Consider the following 17,914-nt stretch of genomic DNA (forward strand, 5'->3'; position numbering starts at 1 on the left):
ACCTGACAGAGTTCCACTCCAGTTTTCCAACTTTTAAACAACAAGCTGAGAGCTTCAAGTCAGAACCAGAGATACCCACCATGACGTGAGCTTAGAATGAGAAGGTTCTATCTCCGTTTCGGGTAGTTCAGAGATATTGAGCGTCAAAGTTTTTACATTCCATTATGTTTTATGAGATGGAACCTTTGTAGCCTATTTTATGAATTAAAACTTGATTGAACTCAAAAATGTCAACATTTTCAAAACAACACCACACAGGCATTAATAAACACCTAATGGATCAGATTATGTAAAAAACTCAATTTTGACAAAAATGGAGATAGAACCTTATAATTCTAACGTCACGATGAGCCTAAACCTCCCTCCACCGAGTCCACCCTGTCTCCTGAATGTCTCTCCCTTGACTTCAACACTCTGGAGGTTGATGCCCTGAGACTGAGAGACAACCTCACTCAGCTAGAGAGGAACTTTGTGTGTGCATACTTGTACAGTGTAACGCTCTCGCATACTCAAATCTACGTCATATCTAGTATGAGTAGTATTCTAGTTAGTATGCCATTTCGAACACAGCCATTGAGTATGTAGTACGCAGTATGCGAGCATGCCATTTCGAACACAGCCACAATGTCCAAACGAATTACAGTAGCTAGGCCTATGCAATATTAAAAACCCTAATGGATGGGAACTATGAGAAGAACTGGAACTTGTGAACATTTTCATTAACAGAGAAAGTCGAAAATGATTCTCAGAAGCGAATCTCCTCATCATTTTTATTTATACAACTGTGAACATTTCAAACCTGCAAACTGCGACACTTTAAATGAATGTGCAATAATACTATGTGCAATATGACAACCCTCGTGTACATAAGGTTCAGAGATAGGAAATGTTAGGATATTTATAGCATAGCATAGAGTACAGCACAGTGTTTTATTTGTATAGTATAGTATAGTGGATAGTGTAGCCTTTATTTATGTAAACCAGCTCTTTTTCCCTTCTTGTTTTTAGTATTTTTTTCCTAGAACCAGGGGAGCCCCCCCTCCCAAATTCCGTTGTATGGTACCTGTACTGTATTAATGACAATAAAGACCATTCATTCATTCATTCATTATTTGGTAATTTCTCGTGTTGTCCCACTCTCTCAAGATCAGGAATGTGCTGTTCTCACCATCCACCACACGGGGTCGCTGCTCGTCGCTTGTCAGTGAACAGAAACCAACAGAAACTTCCTCCTCCGGCCACCATCGGGTGACGTGGGCAGACATGGCCGCCAACGGGAATTACTGGGAAGGTAATGAACGTTTTCATCTTTCTAGTTCAGCTTTCCAGTGGTTTTAAATAGCTAGACGACCGGTCGAGCTACTCGGTTAAGCACCTAGTTTGCTAAACTACTCGTGTTTTAACCAGCTAACCGGGTTAGCGATGTTACGATAGCTTTGCTAGGCTAAACAAGCTTCATTCAGGTGCCTTGTATTGGTGCTACTAGCTGCTAGCTAAACGCTACAGGTTAGCTACCTTTGACTTCCTGGCTCTGGTTGACAAGCTGTCATAAAACCGTGACGTTAGAATTATAAGGTTCTATCTCCATTTTTGGTCAAAATTGAGTTTTTTTTTATTATTACATAATCTGATCCATTAGGTGTTTATTAATGCCTGTGTGGTGTTATTTTTAAAATGTTGACATTTTTGAGTTAGTAATTCATAAAATACAAAGGTTCCATCTCACAAAACATAATGGAATGTAAAAACTTTGACGCTCAATATCTCTGAACTGCCCTAAACGGAGATAGAACCTTCTCATTCTAAACGGAGATAGAACCTTCTCATTCTAAACGGAGATAGAACCTTATCATTCTAAACGGAGATAGAACCTTATCATTCTAAACGGAGATAGAACCTTATCATTCTAAACGGAGATAGAACCTTATCATTCTAAACGGAGATAGAACCTTATCATTCTAAACTCACGACATGCATGTCACATAGTCAAAAGGTAGCTAGCTAAAGGCTTAGTGGTTTGGTTTAAGCTTCCAAGAAGTAGCTAGTGTATTGATTTCCAGTGTGAAAGTTGGCTCCCTTACTTACTTACTTACTTACTTCTGGGTCTTTGACGTTTATGACAGATCTACAAAGATCTACACACACTCTCTTTCTCTCTCTCTCTCTCTCTCTCTCTCTCTCTCTCTCTCTCTCTCTCTCTCTCTCTCTCTCTCTCTCTCTCTCTCTCTCTCTCTCTCTCTCTCTCTCTCTCTCTCTCTCTCTCTCTCTCTCACACACACACACACGCATTCAGTTTATACCACAGCTTCCTTCATAGATATGGACACTGCTCTGTGTGTGATGTGTGTCTCCTATGTGTGTCTCCTATGTGTGGGTGCAGATCTGCGTAAGCAGGCCAGGCAGCTGGAGAACGAGCTGGACCTGAAGCTGGTCTCCTTCAGCAAGCTCTGCACCAGCTACAGCAGCTCGTGTGACATCAGGTACTAGGAAGTAAATCTGTCTCTCCATCTCATATCGTTTTGACATTTGATGCAGTGTGTGAAACCATGAAGCTCCTTTTTATGCTTATTTGAAAGGCTTGTTGAGACTTTACATCTCTCTGTCTCACCCCTACCCCCCCTCTCTCTCTCACCCCTACCCTCTCTCTCTCTCTACACCTCTCTCTCTCTCTACACCTCTCTCTCTCTCTCTCCCTCTCTCTCTCTCTACACCTCTCTCTCTCTCTCTCTCTCTCTCTCTCTCTCTCTCTCTCTCTCTCTCTCTCTCTCTCTCTCTCTCTCTCTCTCTCTCTCTCTCCAAAAGGCCAGAGTCGGTGCCTATGCTGGGTGGCTCGTCTCAGGACAGCATGCTGGATGCCATGACAGCTGAGCTGGAGCAGCTATTGGCCAGGGTGAGACAACAGTATCCTGGAGTGTTCTACCATAGACAAACACTATCTTCTATGTACAGTGCACTCTGCCGGCCCGTAACACACTTGCCATTGTTCTCGTAGTTTACTCATGATCCATGCTGCTCATTGTCTCCAAACCCTGAAGTGGATTTGGGGATTTCAGTTAACAGAGGTTTCTCTAAATAATGTGATTCACACAGAGGTCTAACTCGAACCCGTCTTAGTTTTTGTCATTGAACACTAGTTGGGCAATTAATACGGTCATTTCTGTCAATATCGCTCATACCATCTCCACCCGTCTTTTTAAATATTATTATAACCCATGTTGTTTGTGTAATAAACATCATCCAAATATTATCCAAATTAGACTTGCACACAAGGATCACAAGACCTCATCAATAACTCAAAGGCAAGGGGTGAAAGAGGTCATGAATCTGACTTTTGGGCTGGTAACAATGGCCAGAGAGAGACACTCTGCCATAGATTTGCTACAAGTTCCAGTCATGTTGAAAGTCTGCTAAAATATGTGTTTCCTTATATTTTGGAGAGGAGGTATACTGAGAATTGTAATACCAGCCCAAGCCTTATGAACACTAATAAGCTACGGATAAAACCTGGGATCATCTGACCTCTGAACCTTATGTATGCCCTGTCAGCTGACGGGGGTGAATGACAAGATGGCGGAATATACAACTACACCAGGTGCCTCATCACAAAACGCAGCCCTGATGCATACCTTACAGAGACACAGAGACATCCTACAGGCTAGTATACTACTCCTCTCTATCTTTGTTCCCATCACCTCTCTGTTTCTCTCTCTCTCTCTCTCTCTCTCTCTCTCTCTCTCTCTCTCTCTCTCTCTCTCTCCCTCTCTCTCTCTCCTCTTAATCTCTTTTCCTGTCTCTCTGTCACCCTCTCTCTCCCATAAATATAAATTCACGACCTGTCTCTGTTGTGTAGGACTATACTCACGAGTTCCACAAAACCAAAGGCAACTTCCTCAGCCTGCGCGAGAGAGAAGACCTACTTGGATCTGTCCACAGAGACATAGAGTGAGTTCTCAAAACACCCAATGTACTTTTGGTCCATCCACCTTAATATCAGCATACATATAGTCATTTTACTTGTTCATCTATTTGTTTTCACATGACTACATTTTTGATGGTGCCCTTTATCTGTAAATGATTGGATGGTCTGACCAGCTAGCCTATTTGACCCTCACCAGTAGGGGGCAGGATATTTCTTTTTTTTCGTCTTTCTCCTCCTCTTCACTCTCTCTCTCTCTCTCTCTCTCTCTCTCTCTCTCTCTCTCTCTCTCTCTCTCTCTCTCTCTCTCTCTCTCTCTCTCTCTCTCTCTCTCTCTTTCTCTTTCTCTAGGGATCCATGCCCTAAGTGCCTTCTCCAGTAAATCAAACCGCAAAGCTTTCATTCAGGGGGGCGGGGGGGGGGGGGGGGGGGCAGGGAAAAATAAGGCACGGAAAGAAGGGTGTAGAGGGAAGATGGCTAGGCTATAGAGAAAGATTTGAGTGTTATAGAAAAAGAGAAGCGTGCGTCGTGCCTTGTGAGATGAAGGAGGAGATGGTAGACAGAGTGATGGAGAGATGTAAAATTGAGCTAATTGCTTAAAAGCCTTAATGCAGGAAATCCCATCAGTGTCAATTTCAAGTAATAGGAGTGGAGGGAAGGGAAACTATGAGAAGAGGTTACACGAGGAGAGGAGAGGAGAGGAGAGGAGGCATTTTGGAGCCAGCAAGGTGTTAGAAGGCAGCTGTCTTTTTTTTCTTAGTGTGCTCAACCTTTAGTATCTGCATTTAATTGAGTATGCGCTCTCTCTCTCTCTCTCTCTCTCTCTCTCTCTCTCTCTCTCTCTCTCTCCATCTATCTATGTATCTCTTTCTTTCAGGTCATATAAAAGTGGCTCAGGAGTGAATAACAGAAGGACTGAAGTCTTCATGAAAGAACACGAACACCTGAGAAAGTAAGAGACAGACCAATAAACAGATACATCAGAATATAATGTGAATGCAAATGCACCACTCTGTGAAAGTGAAACAATCAGAATTGAACAAGAACAACCTATGATGAACCTATGACACAGAACAACCTATGATGAACCTATGACACAGAACAACCTGTGATGCGTCATTAAGAACACTTTAGTAGCCTCAAAATAACGTTGAGACCAGGCTTTCTTAGTTCAGAAAGCCTGGGGAAATCCTTTGCAGAAAGAAGCTACAAAGGGGTGGAAGTAAGTAAGTAGTAAGCAAGTAGTAAGCCTTGAGGACCGATGGTTCTTGAGCCTAATGGCCCTTAGGCTGCAGGAGCTTATCTCTTGTTTCCGCAGCGTGAGGCGGCTTGATGTACAAGTACACCCCCTGGACGTGACGCTGGTATGTCGCAGGGTCTTACCCCCCAATCCAACCCTTAATGCTGAGTGCCAAGCAGGGAGGCATCGGGCACCATTTTTATAGTCTTTGCTATGACTTGGCCAGGATCGAACTCACGACCTCCCAATCTCAGGGCGGACACTCTTAACTGCAAGGCCACTGAGCTGGTTCACAAAGGGGTTGATAAACCGTTTTAAAGGAGTGTCGCCTCTCACCACATGTCGAACCAAACAAATACCGTGGCTGGGCGGAGCAAAAAACAACAAGTTAATTCAGTTTTTTCTTCAGGTTTTTTTTCCTTCAATGTTGCAAGCTAGCACACAACAAGCAAGTAACTAATAAATCAGGAACATATGAAAGTTTCGGGAAGCAACACATCTGGCCCTGTGAGACTAAGGTAGACCAGAATCAGGTGTAAATAGGATAGATCATGGGGTGTGGACCACCTGGGGTGAAACACAGGGGTAATGTATCCCACCCTGTGTGTAGCTGTAAGTAGCCTGTCACACTCATTACCCCTGTGGGTGTCTATGTGGTTTAGAGAAATGGAGGAGAGAGAGAGACAGAATAAATGAAGAGAAAGTGCAGAATATAGAGCTCGGTGAGAAATTAAGTGGGTGAGAGAGATGGAGATACTGTTGAAGAGGAAGAGATGGGCAGGGAGGGAGGGAAGGAGAGCAGTGGAGAGGTATTGATTTCTATTGTCCAATTGAATCCCTGCAGGATGCCTGCTGCTTGGGGATGCACCGCTCAACCTCATCATGGCTAACGGCTCTATTAGAGCCAATGACTAATGGTGGCGAGCGCTAACGCTAGTCTCTTTGTGTGTAGGTGTAGGATGATGATGACGACAAATAATAATGAAATAATTATTATGATGAATAATAATAATAATTAAATAATACTTATTACGATGAATAATAATAATTAAATAATAATAATTACGATGGTTCATGCCTGATTTTTGGTTTGGTTTGCGGCAGGCCGACTGGGTTGGTGACGAGTTAGTAAAATTCCAAAGATGATTTGGAACCACTCAGGATGAGACAGTGTGTCTTTCTCCAAACGGGGACATCCCATTCCACACTGCCCACCGTAAGCCACTCTGGACTCAGCTTTCTCTAACCTCCTCCATTAACGTCCTCCACTCCCCTCTCCACTCGCCTGCACGCCTCACAGGAAGTCCTGCTTTTATAGTAATTGGGCCCAAGTGGTGTGCGGTTTCATCGCGGGGGGGAATGATTCGCCCACAACGTCAGCAATTCTTTTTCTCACTATTGCGTATTAGAGTGAAAAGTGGAAGAAAAAAAAAATCACAAGTGAAAATAGAATGAATGAGAGTCAGAAAAGGGGGGGGGACTTATGATGCTCATGCATGGGCGTCACCACCATATATTTGGGGGGGGACGTGTCCCCCCCACCTTTGAAACAAGGTCGTTTGGACCCCCCCACATTTGCCATCAAAAATATGTTGCATGACTGGTCAGCGTTATTTTCATTGCTTCACAATCAAATCCGTTCCACTTTATGAGTAGGGGATTGCCCATATCCAGAAGTCCACTCCGCGTTTTACTTCTGTTTTTAACACGGCAGCAGCAGAATCAGACACGCACGCAGATTCAAAACATTCAGACTGAGGCAAGACGATATTTAGATCATCCACCAAGATGGATATAAGGAAAAAAAATTCTAAGAAGAGAAAAGTAAGTCAAAGTCATCCAAGTTTTCCCGTGAGTGGCCAAACAGCAACATTGCGTTCTCCCAAGGTCAAACACAGCCAGCTTTTCTGATAAGAATGTTAGCACCTTATGAGACATTCTCTGTATTAGCAATAGAATTAGCATAGCCTACTAGCAACCAAATACGAGCTAGATCAGCTATATGGCACTAGCAGTTTTGTTAGGCATTACTAGTGCGGTTAGACATGTTTAAATGCAGAACAGACACAGGCGAAATGTCATCAAAAGCACAGAATGGCGACAAACACCTCACAGTGCTTACCTGTCCTGTCATTATTGCATCTCCTGCCCGTGTTCATTGCCCTGAGCATTTGCACAATTTAATTTGGCCATTGCACCCACCCAAAGAATCAATTTTGCATCTGATTGCTTGAGCTAGGGTTAAAAAATAAGAAGAAAACACCTGTTCCATTTATTTTTCTATTTCTAAAATGCTTGTGATTGTATTTTTTGTATTGATGATTGTATTTCTATGTCAAATGTTCTATTAGAGAAAAACAATATGAACAAGTGCTCAATGCATCCCCATTTCTCCTGATATAGGTGGTTGAGAATGAGAGTGAGTCAGAGGCAGGGGCAGCAGGCAGGGGCAGTGGAGACAGCTCTAATTCACTCTTTGATTTTTGTTTGTTTGTTATAGTTGTATGTTCTGCAATGCACTGAAGAGGGCTAAGTTTGATTGTAATAGGCTCTGAGTAGCCTAGGTACATATTTTATGTTTCCTCATAACTTTTTATTCAATTTGTTGACTCAAAGTTACCTCATTCTTTTCTAATTCACTCTTTGATTCTTTTAGAATCTTCATATTTAATAAAGTACCTAAAAAGTGCCACGTGTCAGTGTCAGGCCTCTGTGAGTTAAACCAAAACATAATAGTAGTCAGTAATTGCAGACCATGCCAGCTCCAAGGAAAAACAAAGAAAGAGGGAGATTATTTTGGGTGTAAAACGCACCAGAATGCAGGAAATTGAATCTACTATTTAAACATTTTTTGGGGGTTGCTGCTGCTGCTGACGCCCATGTGCTCATGATATGCTAATAAACCACAGGGATCCCAGTGCTAGACAGTAGGAGTAAGCAAAAAAAAAAATTAAAGCACAAAGAACAGGAAATTAAATTATTGCTCTTTTTCTTTTTTCTCTCCCACTCTTTCCAAATCTTTTTCTCGTTACCTCAGCTCAGATCGGCTGATTGACGACACAATAAGGTAAGCACACACACACACACACACACACACACACACACAGGTCTTATAAATGTATAAATAAAAATCAGGAGACTTCAAATTCTGATAAATTATCACTATGTATACGCCATTGTACAAGCAAACATGTTAACCATGGATATGAGAATCATGGCAGAGAAAGATCTCAACACGTTTATGCTCTCCTCTCTTTCCTCAATCTAGTATCGCTATGGCTACCAAGGAGAACATGACGTTTCAGCGAGGGATGCTGAAGACCATCCAGCACAGGGTCAACACTTTGGCCAGTATCCTTTATCTCTGACCCAGAGTCAGCTAGTTTAAATAGCACTGCACAGAGTGTCCTATATACCACTGACCCAGACCAATACAGCACTCTTCACTGAATTTTCTTCATCATGTAATCTCGTTCCTTGATGGCTACCGATTTATCATGGCCAATTAACATTATTTTAAAGCTAAAATCTACATACTGGACCTTTAAACAACACTGCACTAGAGTTTCCTCTAATACTGACCCAGAGTCTACCATTCTTGCCTTGTGAGCACTGAATGTGTTGCTTGTCCCTTGCTCACTCTCCCAACCTATTTCTAATCTTACATCAATTACTTGTGCCCTCTCTCTGAAACCATTTTGGAGAAGAAGATCCGTGATTCCTCCTAGTCGCGTCCTCTCTCCCAAAACGCATTGGAGAGGATCGGAAGGATCTTCTCCAATGTGTTTTGCGAGGGAGAGAGGACGCGACTAGTCAGGGAAAGACATTTGAGATTTAAACGTTGGTTCTCATCCTGGTCTTTTCCTTCACTGGGCCTTCCCTGCCCCTCAGATCGTTTCCCTGCCATCAACAACCTCATCCAGCGAGTCAATCTGCGTAAGAGGCGGGACTCCCTCATTCTCGGCGGAGTCATTGGCGTCTGCACCATCCTCCTTCTCCTCTACACTTTCCACTGATGGCTGGGCTGTTTGATAGACAGTATAACTGACAAATCTCAATCTGAGGACTGGAGGTTGCCTGAGTGTGAAGAAAAAAGATTGTGTGGTTGCTATGTCAATCATGCCTATTATTATGGTCTTATTGGAGAGAATCTGTTCTCACTCTCAGAATGGATCAAAGCAATAACGCTACTATGAAAGTAAGGATACGTCATGTTGGTCGGGATCATGTGCCCTAGAACTATTGTCTTATTTTGATTTTGCAAATAGCCAAATGTGGGGGGGGGGGGGGGGATATGTTGATCTTGATGTGTTATGTTTGTCTTTGACTCCAGTGGATCTTGTTGCTCTGTACATTACTGTAAAAAAATGACCAGTGACTTTCATAGCGTGTAGATGAGAGGATCTCAGTGAGTGGACCACGTCATTTCCTGTTTTAGTTTGAGTTGGACTATAAGTCTTATGCTTTGCTGTCTCGGGAAGAGATGGGACGAAGAGGGGTGTTGGTGGAAACCCCTGAGAGGTTCTGTAAAAAGTGATTTGTTTTATTACAGCCTACACCAAGTCTTGCTCTAGAGAACAAAAGGATGAAACAACTATTTATATTTTTATCTGTAAATTTGCATATTGCTCCATATGATTAATGTATTTTTAAAAATAAAGCTTTTTGAAATGTGGAGAACCACATTGTTTCTGTGTCCTTTGTAAGAGTGTATTGGAGGAGGGAGGGGTTGGGAAGGGATGAGCTTAAATCAACAGACACTCAGTTTTCCATGCTTATTCAAGTTTATTTCAGACGTGCAAAAATATGGCACAGGAAACCATTCTTACAAATGTACAAACATCAATAACAGAGTGCAGAGAAAAGTGCATACAGAGGAATGATGTAGTATTAAATGTTATCCGTACATATTTAGTTTTACATTATAAACCATGAATAGAGGTGTTAGTAGTAGCCTGATCTCCAGGGTTTAGGTTAGAATTGTTTGGTCCAGACATGAGTAATTATGACACTGTAGTGCAAGTTATTTTGAATATTTTCCATACAAAGACAAGCTTGCAAGCTGCATCGTGATGCCTCGCATCTTGCACAGCACATCTTATTTTTCTCAAGCAACAAGTACTTTAACACAAGAAAAACAGTGTATGGAATCAATAAATGAAAACACCCTTGACCAAACAGTACCTTGCAGTCTCATGCCATTTGTTTTTGACATATATATATTTTTAAAAAAGAATACCACATATAGGATTGTCCATAATTGTGACTTGTGAATCATTTAGCGACCATCACTGAGGGTTCATACGGCATATTCACAAGCTATAGGCTAAACAAACGAGAAATATAGGAGTTCATAGAGGAGGCTTATAAAAACAGTTAGGACAGAGGTAGTAGCAGCCATATGTAGAAGTTGTACTGGACAAAACAAACACCTGCTTACTTATCGCCTATTCCACTCACTCTCAATGCCCACAGGTGCAGAGAGGACTAACATAAGTGCCATAGTCGTCCATGCTACAATACCCCTGAAAAGTTACATTGAAGCCGACTGTAGATGTTAATACCTGTATAATGATGTACCTAGTGATGTATGATGTAAGTTGATAACTCTAGGTTGCACTATGTGAATACAGGTAGAGTAGAGTTATTTTTCCTCTTGGTCCAGAAAAGCCATGAATACAGGTTCTTCCACAGTCCCTCTTCATACTTCTATTTCACTCTCTCCCTTATATTCTTTGGATGACAGAAAAGATTCTTTCAGGAGCTAAAATGGTAAAAAAAAAAAAAAACATTGATAAAATATCTTCATTCATGACATTTTCAGTGTTTTCTCTTTGGTGCCTGCTGTGTGCCTCAGATCCTCCTCTCTTCAGTGTACCTGTTTCATTTCACTTCAGAAGACTTCTTGAAGATCTGGGACCACTGCATCCACACTGATTCACGACTCTGAGAGACAGAGTCAGAAAGGGGGACAGACATAAAGATAGGGCGGGAGAGCAGGAACATCTTAATGTACTGTGCAGGCCCTGCGTGACATTCTATTATGGAGTAAGACAAGTTCATCTGCTTCTGGTTGTGTGGATGGCCATACCTGAGTACACTATGAAGAAAACGATGGCCACACCCAGTGCCATGGCAATGCAGCTCAGCACCAGAGAGAGACGCCCAAGTCTCTTTGCGCTGTCAACATCCCCTGTCTGGAGAACGGACCTCGACTACAGAGATAAAAAGAGAGAGAGAGAGGGATGGGGGGTGGTTAATTATCTCATACCTCATATTTAACTGATGAGTGTGGGGGCTTTTCACATGCAGTGTTGCTGCTGTAATAAGAATTTTTTTTTTAGAACAAACCAGAGCACAGCACAGCCTATTAAATCAATCAAGTGTATTCCAATAGCTCTATTATTCACATTTAGCACTAGTTAACACCCTTTTTAAACGTGGCATGGCATGTCACACACACACGAGCCCTTTCTCTATTATATCTCTCTAAGGTCTATACATAGGATAATGTACTGGCCTCAGAATTCAGATATTTGGTGTAGCCTATGGAATCCTGATGATGATTATTATGATATTGTTTTAAACCATACCATTGTCCCTGTGCGAGGTACATAAGGTTCAGAGATAGGAAATGTTAGGATATTTATAGCATAGCATAGAGTACAGCACAGTGTTTTATTTGTATAGTATAGTATAGTGGATAGTGTATATAGCCTTTATTTATGTAAACCAGCTCTTTTTCCCTTCTTGTTTTTAGTATTTTTTTCCTAGCACCAGGGGAGCCCCCCCTCCCAAATTTCGTTGTATGGTACCTGTACTATATCAATGACAATAAAGACCATTCATTCAACTTACCATGTGCGCATACCACAGCGCAAACATGTTCACTGGAACGGCGGGACAAAAGCACGACAGCACTGCCAGCCACAGGTAGCTGGGCGGCTCGGCACCGGGGGGCACCAGGGAGGGCACGGGGCCGAAGCTAAGCCGGGATGGGGACGGGGAGACGGGTGGGGCGGCCGCGCCGAGGTGTCCCGCCGAGCCCGACCTCAACTGCAATACGTGTCCATTCTGGTCCGCATCCAGAGAACGGATGCTGCCTCTCATGTCGAGGGAGAACGAGTCGGCCGGTTTGAGGTTGCTCTCCCCGGTGCCGGGCTCGGTGGTCGTGGACAAAAGTTTCTCCGTGTCCTGGAAGTCGGTGGGATCGGGATGCGATGCCTCCCGCTCGCCCAGGGCGGTCTTCTCAAACGCAGCATCCGTGTTTAGAGCCATTGTGTAAAAATTCAGTAGTATTCCTCTACGGCCAATGTATGGAATAGTATGTTTCAAAAAATTCAATGTTTTATTGTGCAGTTTCCCAGAAGACGGTATCGGGACGTCCGACGTCAGACAGCTCGCATTGGGACAGTCATCAGCATCAATTCTCCACTGAATACATCACAGGATTAATGTATATAATCTGTTCCGATTAAGCAGCCAAATACTTTTACGACCAAGTTATTCAATCCCCGTCAATAAGGCAATATAGTTTAGGCCTTACTGATTAGCGCGATGTTTTCTCCGTAGCTCACTCTCCGCACGTCTCGGTGGAGTGGAGCACACCCTCCCGTTTCTAACGGAAAAGCCTCCCTATGTATTGCAGCATCCCGTTAGTGTCTGTCTGGACCACTGCACTTCATAAAGTGGGACGGATGACAGCGCAGCCACATCGGGTCTCGTTGGAGATGAATTTACGCGCGGTGCGTAAAAGCTCTCCGTTACGCATCAGGATCAGCGAGTAGCCTACACTAATAGTGAGAGTTAGTAAATGAAAGGTAAATAAACGTGTGTGTGTGTGTGTGTGTGTGTGGTGTGTGTGTGTGTGTGTGTGTGTGTGTGTGTGTGTGTGTGTGTGTGTGAGAGAGAGAGAGAGAGAGAGAGAGAGAGAGAGAGAGAGAGAGAGAGAGAGAGAGTGTGTGTGTGTGTGTGTGTGTGTGTGTGTGTGTGTGTGTGTGTGTGTGTGAGAGAGAGTGTGTGTGTTGAGAGTAAGTCATGATCAGTTATGATCGAGACCGGATGTTCTGGTGTCATCATGTCAGTATGTGTTCCCCCTCTATTAATTGTTTTAATTTAATTTAATTAATTTGTTTTAAGTGGTATAGAGCTCCGGACGTCGCGTCGCGTAACTTTGTTTACGGCTCCATATTGGCAGAGTAGAAACATATAGATGCCAGCAGCATCAGTGCCAGTGGCAACTTCAGACCATCGGAGTTTATGACCCACGGCACTTCACCGACCAGGACAAAGAACGCTACATAGATCAACTAAATAGATTGGACATCACCGACCCTTATAACGCCCCCTTATAACCTAACCTAACCTAACCTAACCTAACCTAACCTAACCCTAACCTAACCTAACCTAACCCTAACCTAACCTAACCTAACCTAACCTAACCTAACCTAACCTAACCTAACCTAACCTAACCCTAACCTAACCTAACCTAACCTAACCTAACCTAACCTAACCCTAACCTAACCTAACCTAACCTAACCTAACCTAACCTAACCTAACCAGGGTTAGACCTAACCTAACCTAACCTAACCTAACATAACCTAACCTAACCAGGGTTAGACCTAACCTAACCTAACCTAACCTAACCTAACCTAACCTAACCTAACCTAACCTAACCTAACCAGGGTTATGCGGAGGAGGAGGAGGGGAGGCCGGAGGAGGCGGTAGGACCGAGCCGGTAGGCTGGGCTCGGCAGGCGGTGTTACTTTAAATCATTCATCCCGTATGGAGGGGAGAGTGGACGGAGGGGGTAAGGGTGCCTTCCTCACCCTCCCTCCCCTTCCCTCCCTCCACTCCCCCCTCCCTAAGGGTGCCTTCCTCACCCTCCCTCCCTCCCTCCCCCCTCCCTAAGGGTGCCTTCCTCACCCTCCCTCCCCTTCCCTCCACTCCCCCCTCCCTAAGGGTGCCTTCCTCACCCTCCCTCCCCTCCCTCCACTCCCCCCTCCCTAAGGGTGCCTTCCTCACCCTCCCTCCCCTTCCCTCCACTCCCCCCTCCCTAAGGGTGCCTTCCTCACCCTCCCTCCCTCCACTCCCCCCTCCCTAAGGGGGCCTTCCTCACCCTCCCCCCCCTCCACTCCCCCCTCCCTAAGGGGAATGATTTTCTGTCATTGTGCGTGTCTGTCTGTCTGTACGCACAGAGCCACACAATAAAACCCGCTATCAATTGGAGATCACCTGCTCTTGTCTTCACTGGTAACATAAGCAGTTATGGAACTAAGTAGGAATTAGAAGGGTAAAAGAGAACTGATAAAATATGAATAAAACATTAATGGAATGTAATAAAGATAAAGATTAAAAATAATATAATAATACAGTATGACGTCACAAAGACATGTGGCAGGTCTCTTGAGCTGAGGGGCATGATTTATCCAAAACAAACCCAACCATGTCTGATGAAAACATAAAGAAACTATGGAAAGTAGGCCTATCAGGAATATCTTGCTTATTGTTTATGAACTTGTACATGAATAGGCATGTTTTAAAAAATAAAATCTGTTAGATTGAGAGATCATCCTTAGGAACCATCCTTAGGAGTAATTTGTAATTACGAGTAATTTGTTGAGATATGAGGGATATAGGTCTCCCCCCCAAAAATATTAGTAGACTGCAAATGGTTCAGAATGCTGCTGCACGTGTCCTTACTAGGACCAAACCCATCACATCAGTCCTGAGATCACTGCACTGGCTCCCTGTCAGTTATAGAATAGACTTCAAGACTCTTTGATCTAAATCACTCCACTGCCATGCACCCAAATACATTATGCTCATAAGACACACACCGGCTTGACCCCTAACTGGTCTAGTGGCACTGAACTTCTGATAGTAGGCCTACCAGAAGCCAGGACCAAGAGATATGGAGAATTTATAGATTTATAGAATTTATGAATTCTAAATAGAGTGCAAGAACGCATTTTGGAACACAGCCCAAGTGTCACTCACTCTTATTGTTATTTTACAATAGCCTAATGTTAATTATATTACTATTAACTATCTACTTTCTGTCAGATCGGGAACACTAACAAGTAAACGCTATCTGACACGCTATCTGACACTTTAAGGGTGAGGAAGGAGTTTCATCAGGCTCAACAGAATTTCGTCTAGTGTTTCGAATGATATAGCTAATAATATAATATAGGCCGAGGAGCCTGCGCCAAGTCACTACACTGAAAAGTTCCACAAAGCTTATCATGACATCTAGTGGTAAAGTTTAGACATTACACAGCACTGGTGATATCATGTACATTCTATATACATTGTAGAAAGTAGCCACAAAGGGGTGAAATTAGTGATGTCTCGCGACACGTCATACCAATAAAATACCTTGCTTGAGAAGAGCCCTCAAAAAAACAGAAATCAGTTTTTCCTTCAGATTTATTTTTTCATTTTCTACAATGTTGCAAGCTAGCATAGGCCAGAACCCTCCATAGCCATTAAACAAGCTGTGTTTGACACTCTGGATTGTTGAGAGACGACATTAACCCAACGCTCAGTATAAAGGTGACCCAGAGAAAAAGGAAATCTCTTGGAAGATAGGTTCACAATTCCTATTGCCTTATTGTCTACACTTTCTGAAATTGCATCAGCAGTGTCTGAAGGATGACCCAGGCCATATTTGAGTTGCGGTCAATTTTATTTCAGTTCATTGAATTCAGGAACCATTTTAAATTTACAATTTACAAAGTTGGAAAATGTTTGATGTAAAAATCAAAAAAATAGCTTCTCTCTCTGCTCCCCTCCTCTCATTATGTTCATCCCTCCATTTATGGCTCAGTATCTTATAATACAATTGAATCATTGGGTGTCAATGCTCTATCCCTAAACATCCCTCACCAAATCAAAAACAGAATGTTTTATTGTATAATCATGCAGAACAACAGACAGATCATGGGTTGATCACATATCCACTTTATTTTAAAGCATACATCTGTCACAGCCAGGATAAAGAGATCAATATTGTCCTAAGACATAATATATTTGAACATAATACGTCATATCAATATAAATACAGCAGAGAAGGTTAAAAAGGTGTGTGTGTAGCCTACAGAAATATGAAATCAATTAGGGGGGTCCGGTATAGTTGCCCATGGACGTCCAGTTTGACCATTCGTGTGCTGATGTTAAGACTATGGACCGCTCTCCTCGTTCTAATTGTCTTCCTCTCCCTCAGTTGTAGGACAGAGCTGACCAGAGCAGTTCTTCAGCTGGCAGCTTTAGCGTGTGTACAGGAACATAAAGCTTGCCAGTGAAGAACTGCCGTATGTCAGCCATTTGGGGAAGGAGTGAGGCACTGCAGTGTCTGCCATTCCTTGGTCAAACTGAGGGCAGGAGTGACGTGTGAACGAGTCAGCCAGCTGAGGGCACACACTCTGACTTCCTCTTCTTCACGCAACCAGGAGGGCAGATTCCTGGAAAGAGAGAGAGAAAAAAAACGGAGGAAAGATGAGACAGATGGTGGGCAGATCAGAGATAGATAGAGATAGGGAGGAAAGAGAGAGAGATGTATTTATCTTTCTCTGTTTTCCCTTCTGTGGTTTGCAGCAAGGGTACCAGTGGGTATGAGGTAGAGGCAGTCAGACACAGGCTGTGTGTGAGTGCGGTAATACACGAGGGAGTGTGATGAGGTGTAAGCAAATGGGTGAAATTAGCCTTTGAGATGCATACAGAATCATGCATCTGAACACCAGAGTGGATACGAGTGAATATGCATCAGTAACCTAGCTCCTTTGAGCTGTTCTTCTCTTCTATGGTTTTCTATTCTAGGTCAAGTTTTTTGGGAGAATCATTTCACTTTCAGAACTGGCCCAAATGAGTTTCCAGACATTGTAACTGTATAGTATTATTCTCAGCTATAGAATATTAACTGCTATGGACCTACATTGCTCATCCTGAACAATCTCTGAAGCTGTTCTCACTGTTACGATCATCATCGGAAACTAACATCCAAAGCCACACTCCTTATCCTCGTTACCGTGGTTACACAGAGTGAGAAATGCCATTCACTGGGGTAAACTTCTTCAGAAAAACATAGAAACCTCAATCGATTTACACGATTACCAAGCTATGCATTTCTACACCTATTCTCGGTTCAAAATGACAGCTGACTGACTAAAGTCATTGCAATGAGTGCGACTGAAAATAGCGATAAGAAACAAATTGACAGAATACTGGTAATGCAAACATATGTGCTTCTTCCTCATCCGTGCTTGTTGTTTTTCTGGTGACCCCTGTCATCAACTTTTTTACCTCCAAACAAAAAATAAAACATTTAAACAGTCTACGCGTTCCCCTTCTCGCCCGATACAACACATGATCTACTGTGAATAGATCGAACAAATGGATTGGATATAACATTATAGCATTACACATTCTAGATGAGGGTGACACAGTCACCATGTGAGGTACAGTATTCCTGTAATGCGGTCTGCGGCATACATGCCCGGACACAGCTACAGTAAGATGGAATTGGTTACCTGGGCCTGTGAAGAATTACACCCCCACCACTGTAGAGCATTCATATTGTTTAAGTCAATGCAACATTTTGAAGAACATTGACCACCTAAGCTTCTTACTATGAACAAATTATAGTAATATACAGTATATGTATCCTATGATATGACATTGCGCCACAGTACATATTCTTACTCATATTCTTACCCCGGTTTGTTATATCAACGCCCAATCACGTGTTCTCTCTCAAT

General features: G+C 42.9%; 2 protein-coding genes across 2 annotated transcripts; one reads left to right on the forward strand and one right to left on the reverse strand.

The window, feature by feature from the left end:
• The first annotated feature begins 2,384 nt into the window (after positions 1 to 2,384).
• On the forward strand, positions 2,385 to 9,420 carry LOC308174653 (Golgi SNAP receptor complex member 1-like). Its single transcript, XM_080549758.1, has 8 exons — positions 2,385 to 2,480; positions 2,803 to 2,890; positions 3,547 to 3,654; positions 3,851 to 3,942; positions 4,794 to 4,868; positions 8,194 to 8,223; positions 8,425 to 8,507; positions 9,048 to 9,420. Exons 2-8 carry the CDS (start codon positions 2,819 to 2,821, stop codon positions 9,170 to 9,172), a joined length of 585 nt encoding a protein of 194 aa, XP_080405884.1. The 5' UTR covers positions 2,385 to 2,480; positions 2,803 to 2,818; the 3' UTR covers positions 9,173 to 9,420.
• Positions 9,421 to 11,094: 1,674 nt separating this feature from the next.
• Positions 11,095 to 12,434, reverse strand: LOC308174424 (trafficking regulator of GLUT4 1-like; the record flags this gene model as incomplete). Its single annotated transcript, XM_080549503.1, has 3 exons — positions 11,095 to 11,102; positions 11,248 to 11,371; positions 12,015 to 12,434. The coding sequence occupies 3 exons, from the start codon at positions 12,432 to 12,434 to the stop codon at positions 11,095 to 11,097; spliced, it is 552 nt and encodes a 183-aa protein (XP_080405629.1).
• Positions 12,435 to 17,914: the final 5,480 nt, after the last annotated feature.

The sequence above is a fragment of the Nansenia antarctica genome (assembly GCF_963989245.1).
Source record: "Nansenia antarctica genome assembly, chromosome: 20".
Classification (NCBI taxonomy): domain Eukaryota; kingdom Metazoa; phylum Chordata; class Actinopteri; order Argentiniformes; family Microstomatidae; genus Nansenia; species Nansenia antarctica.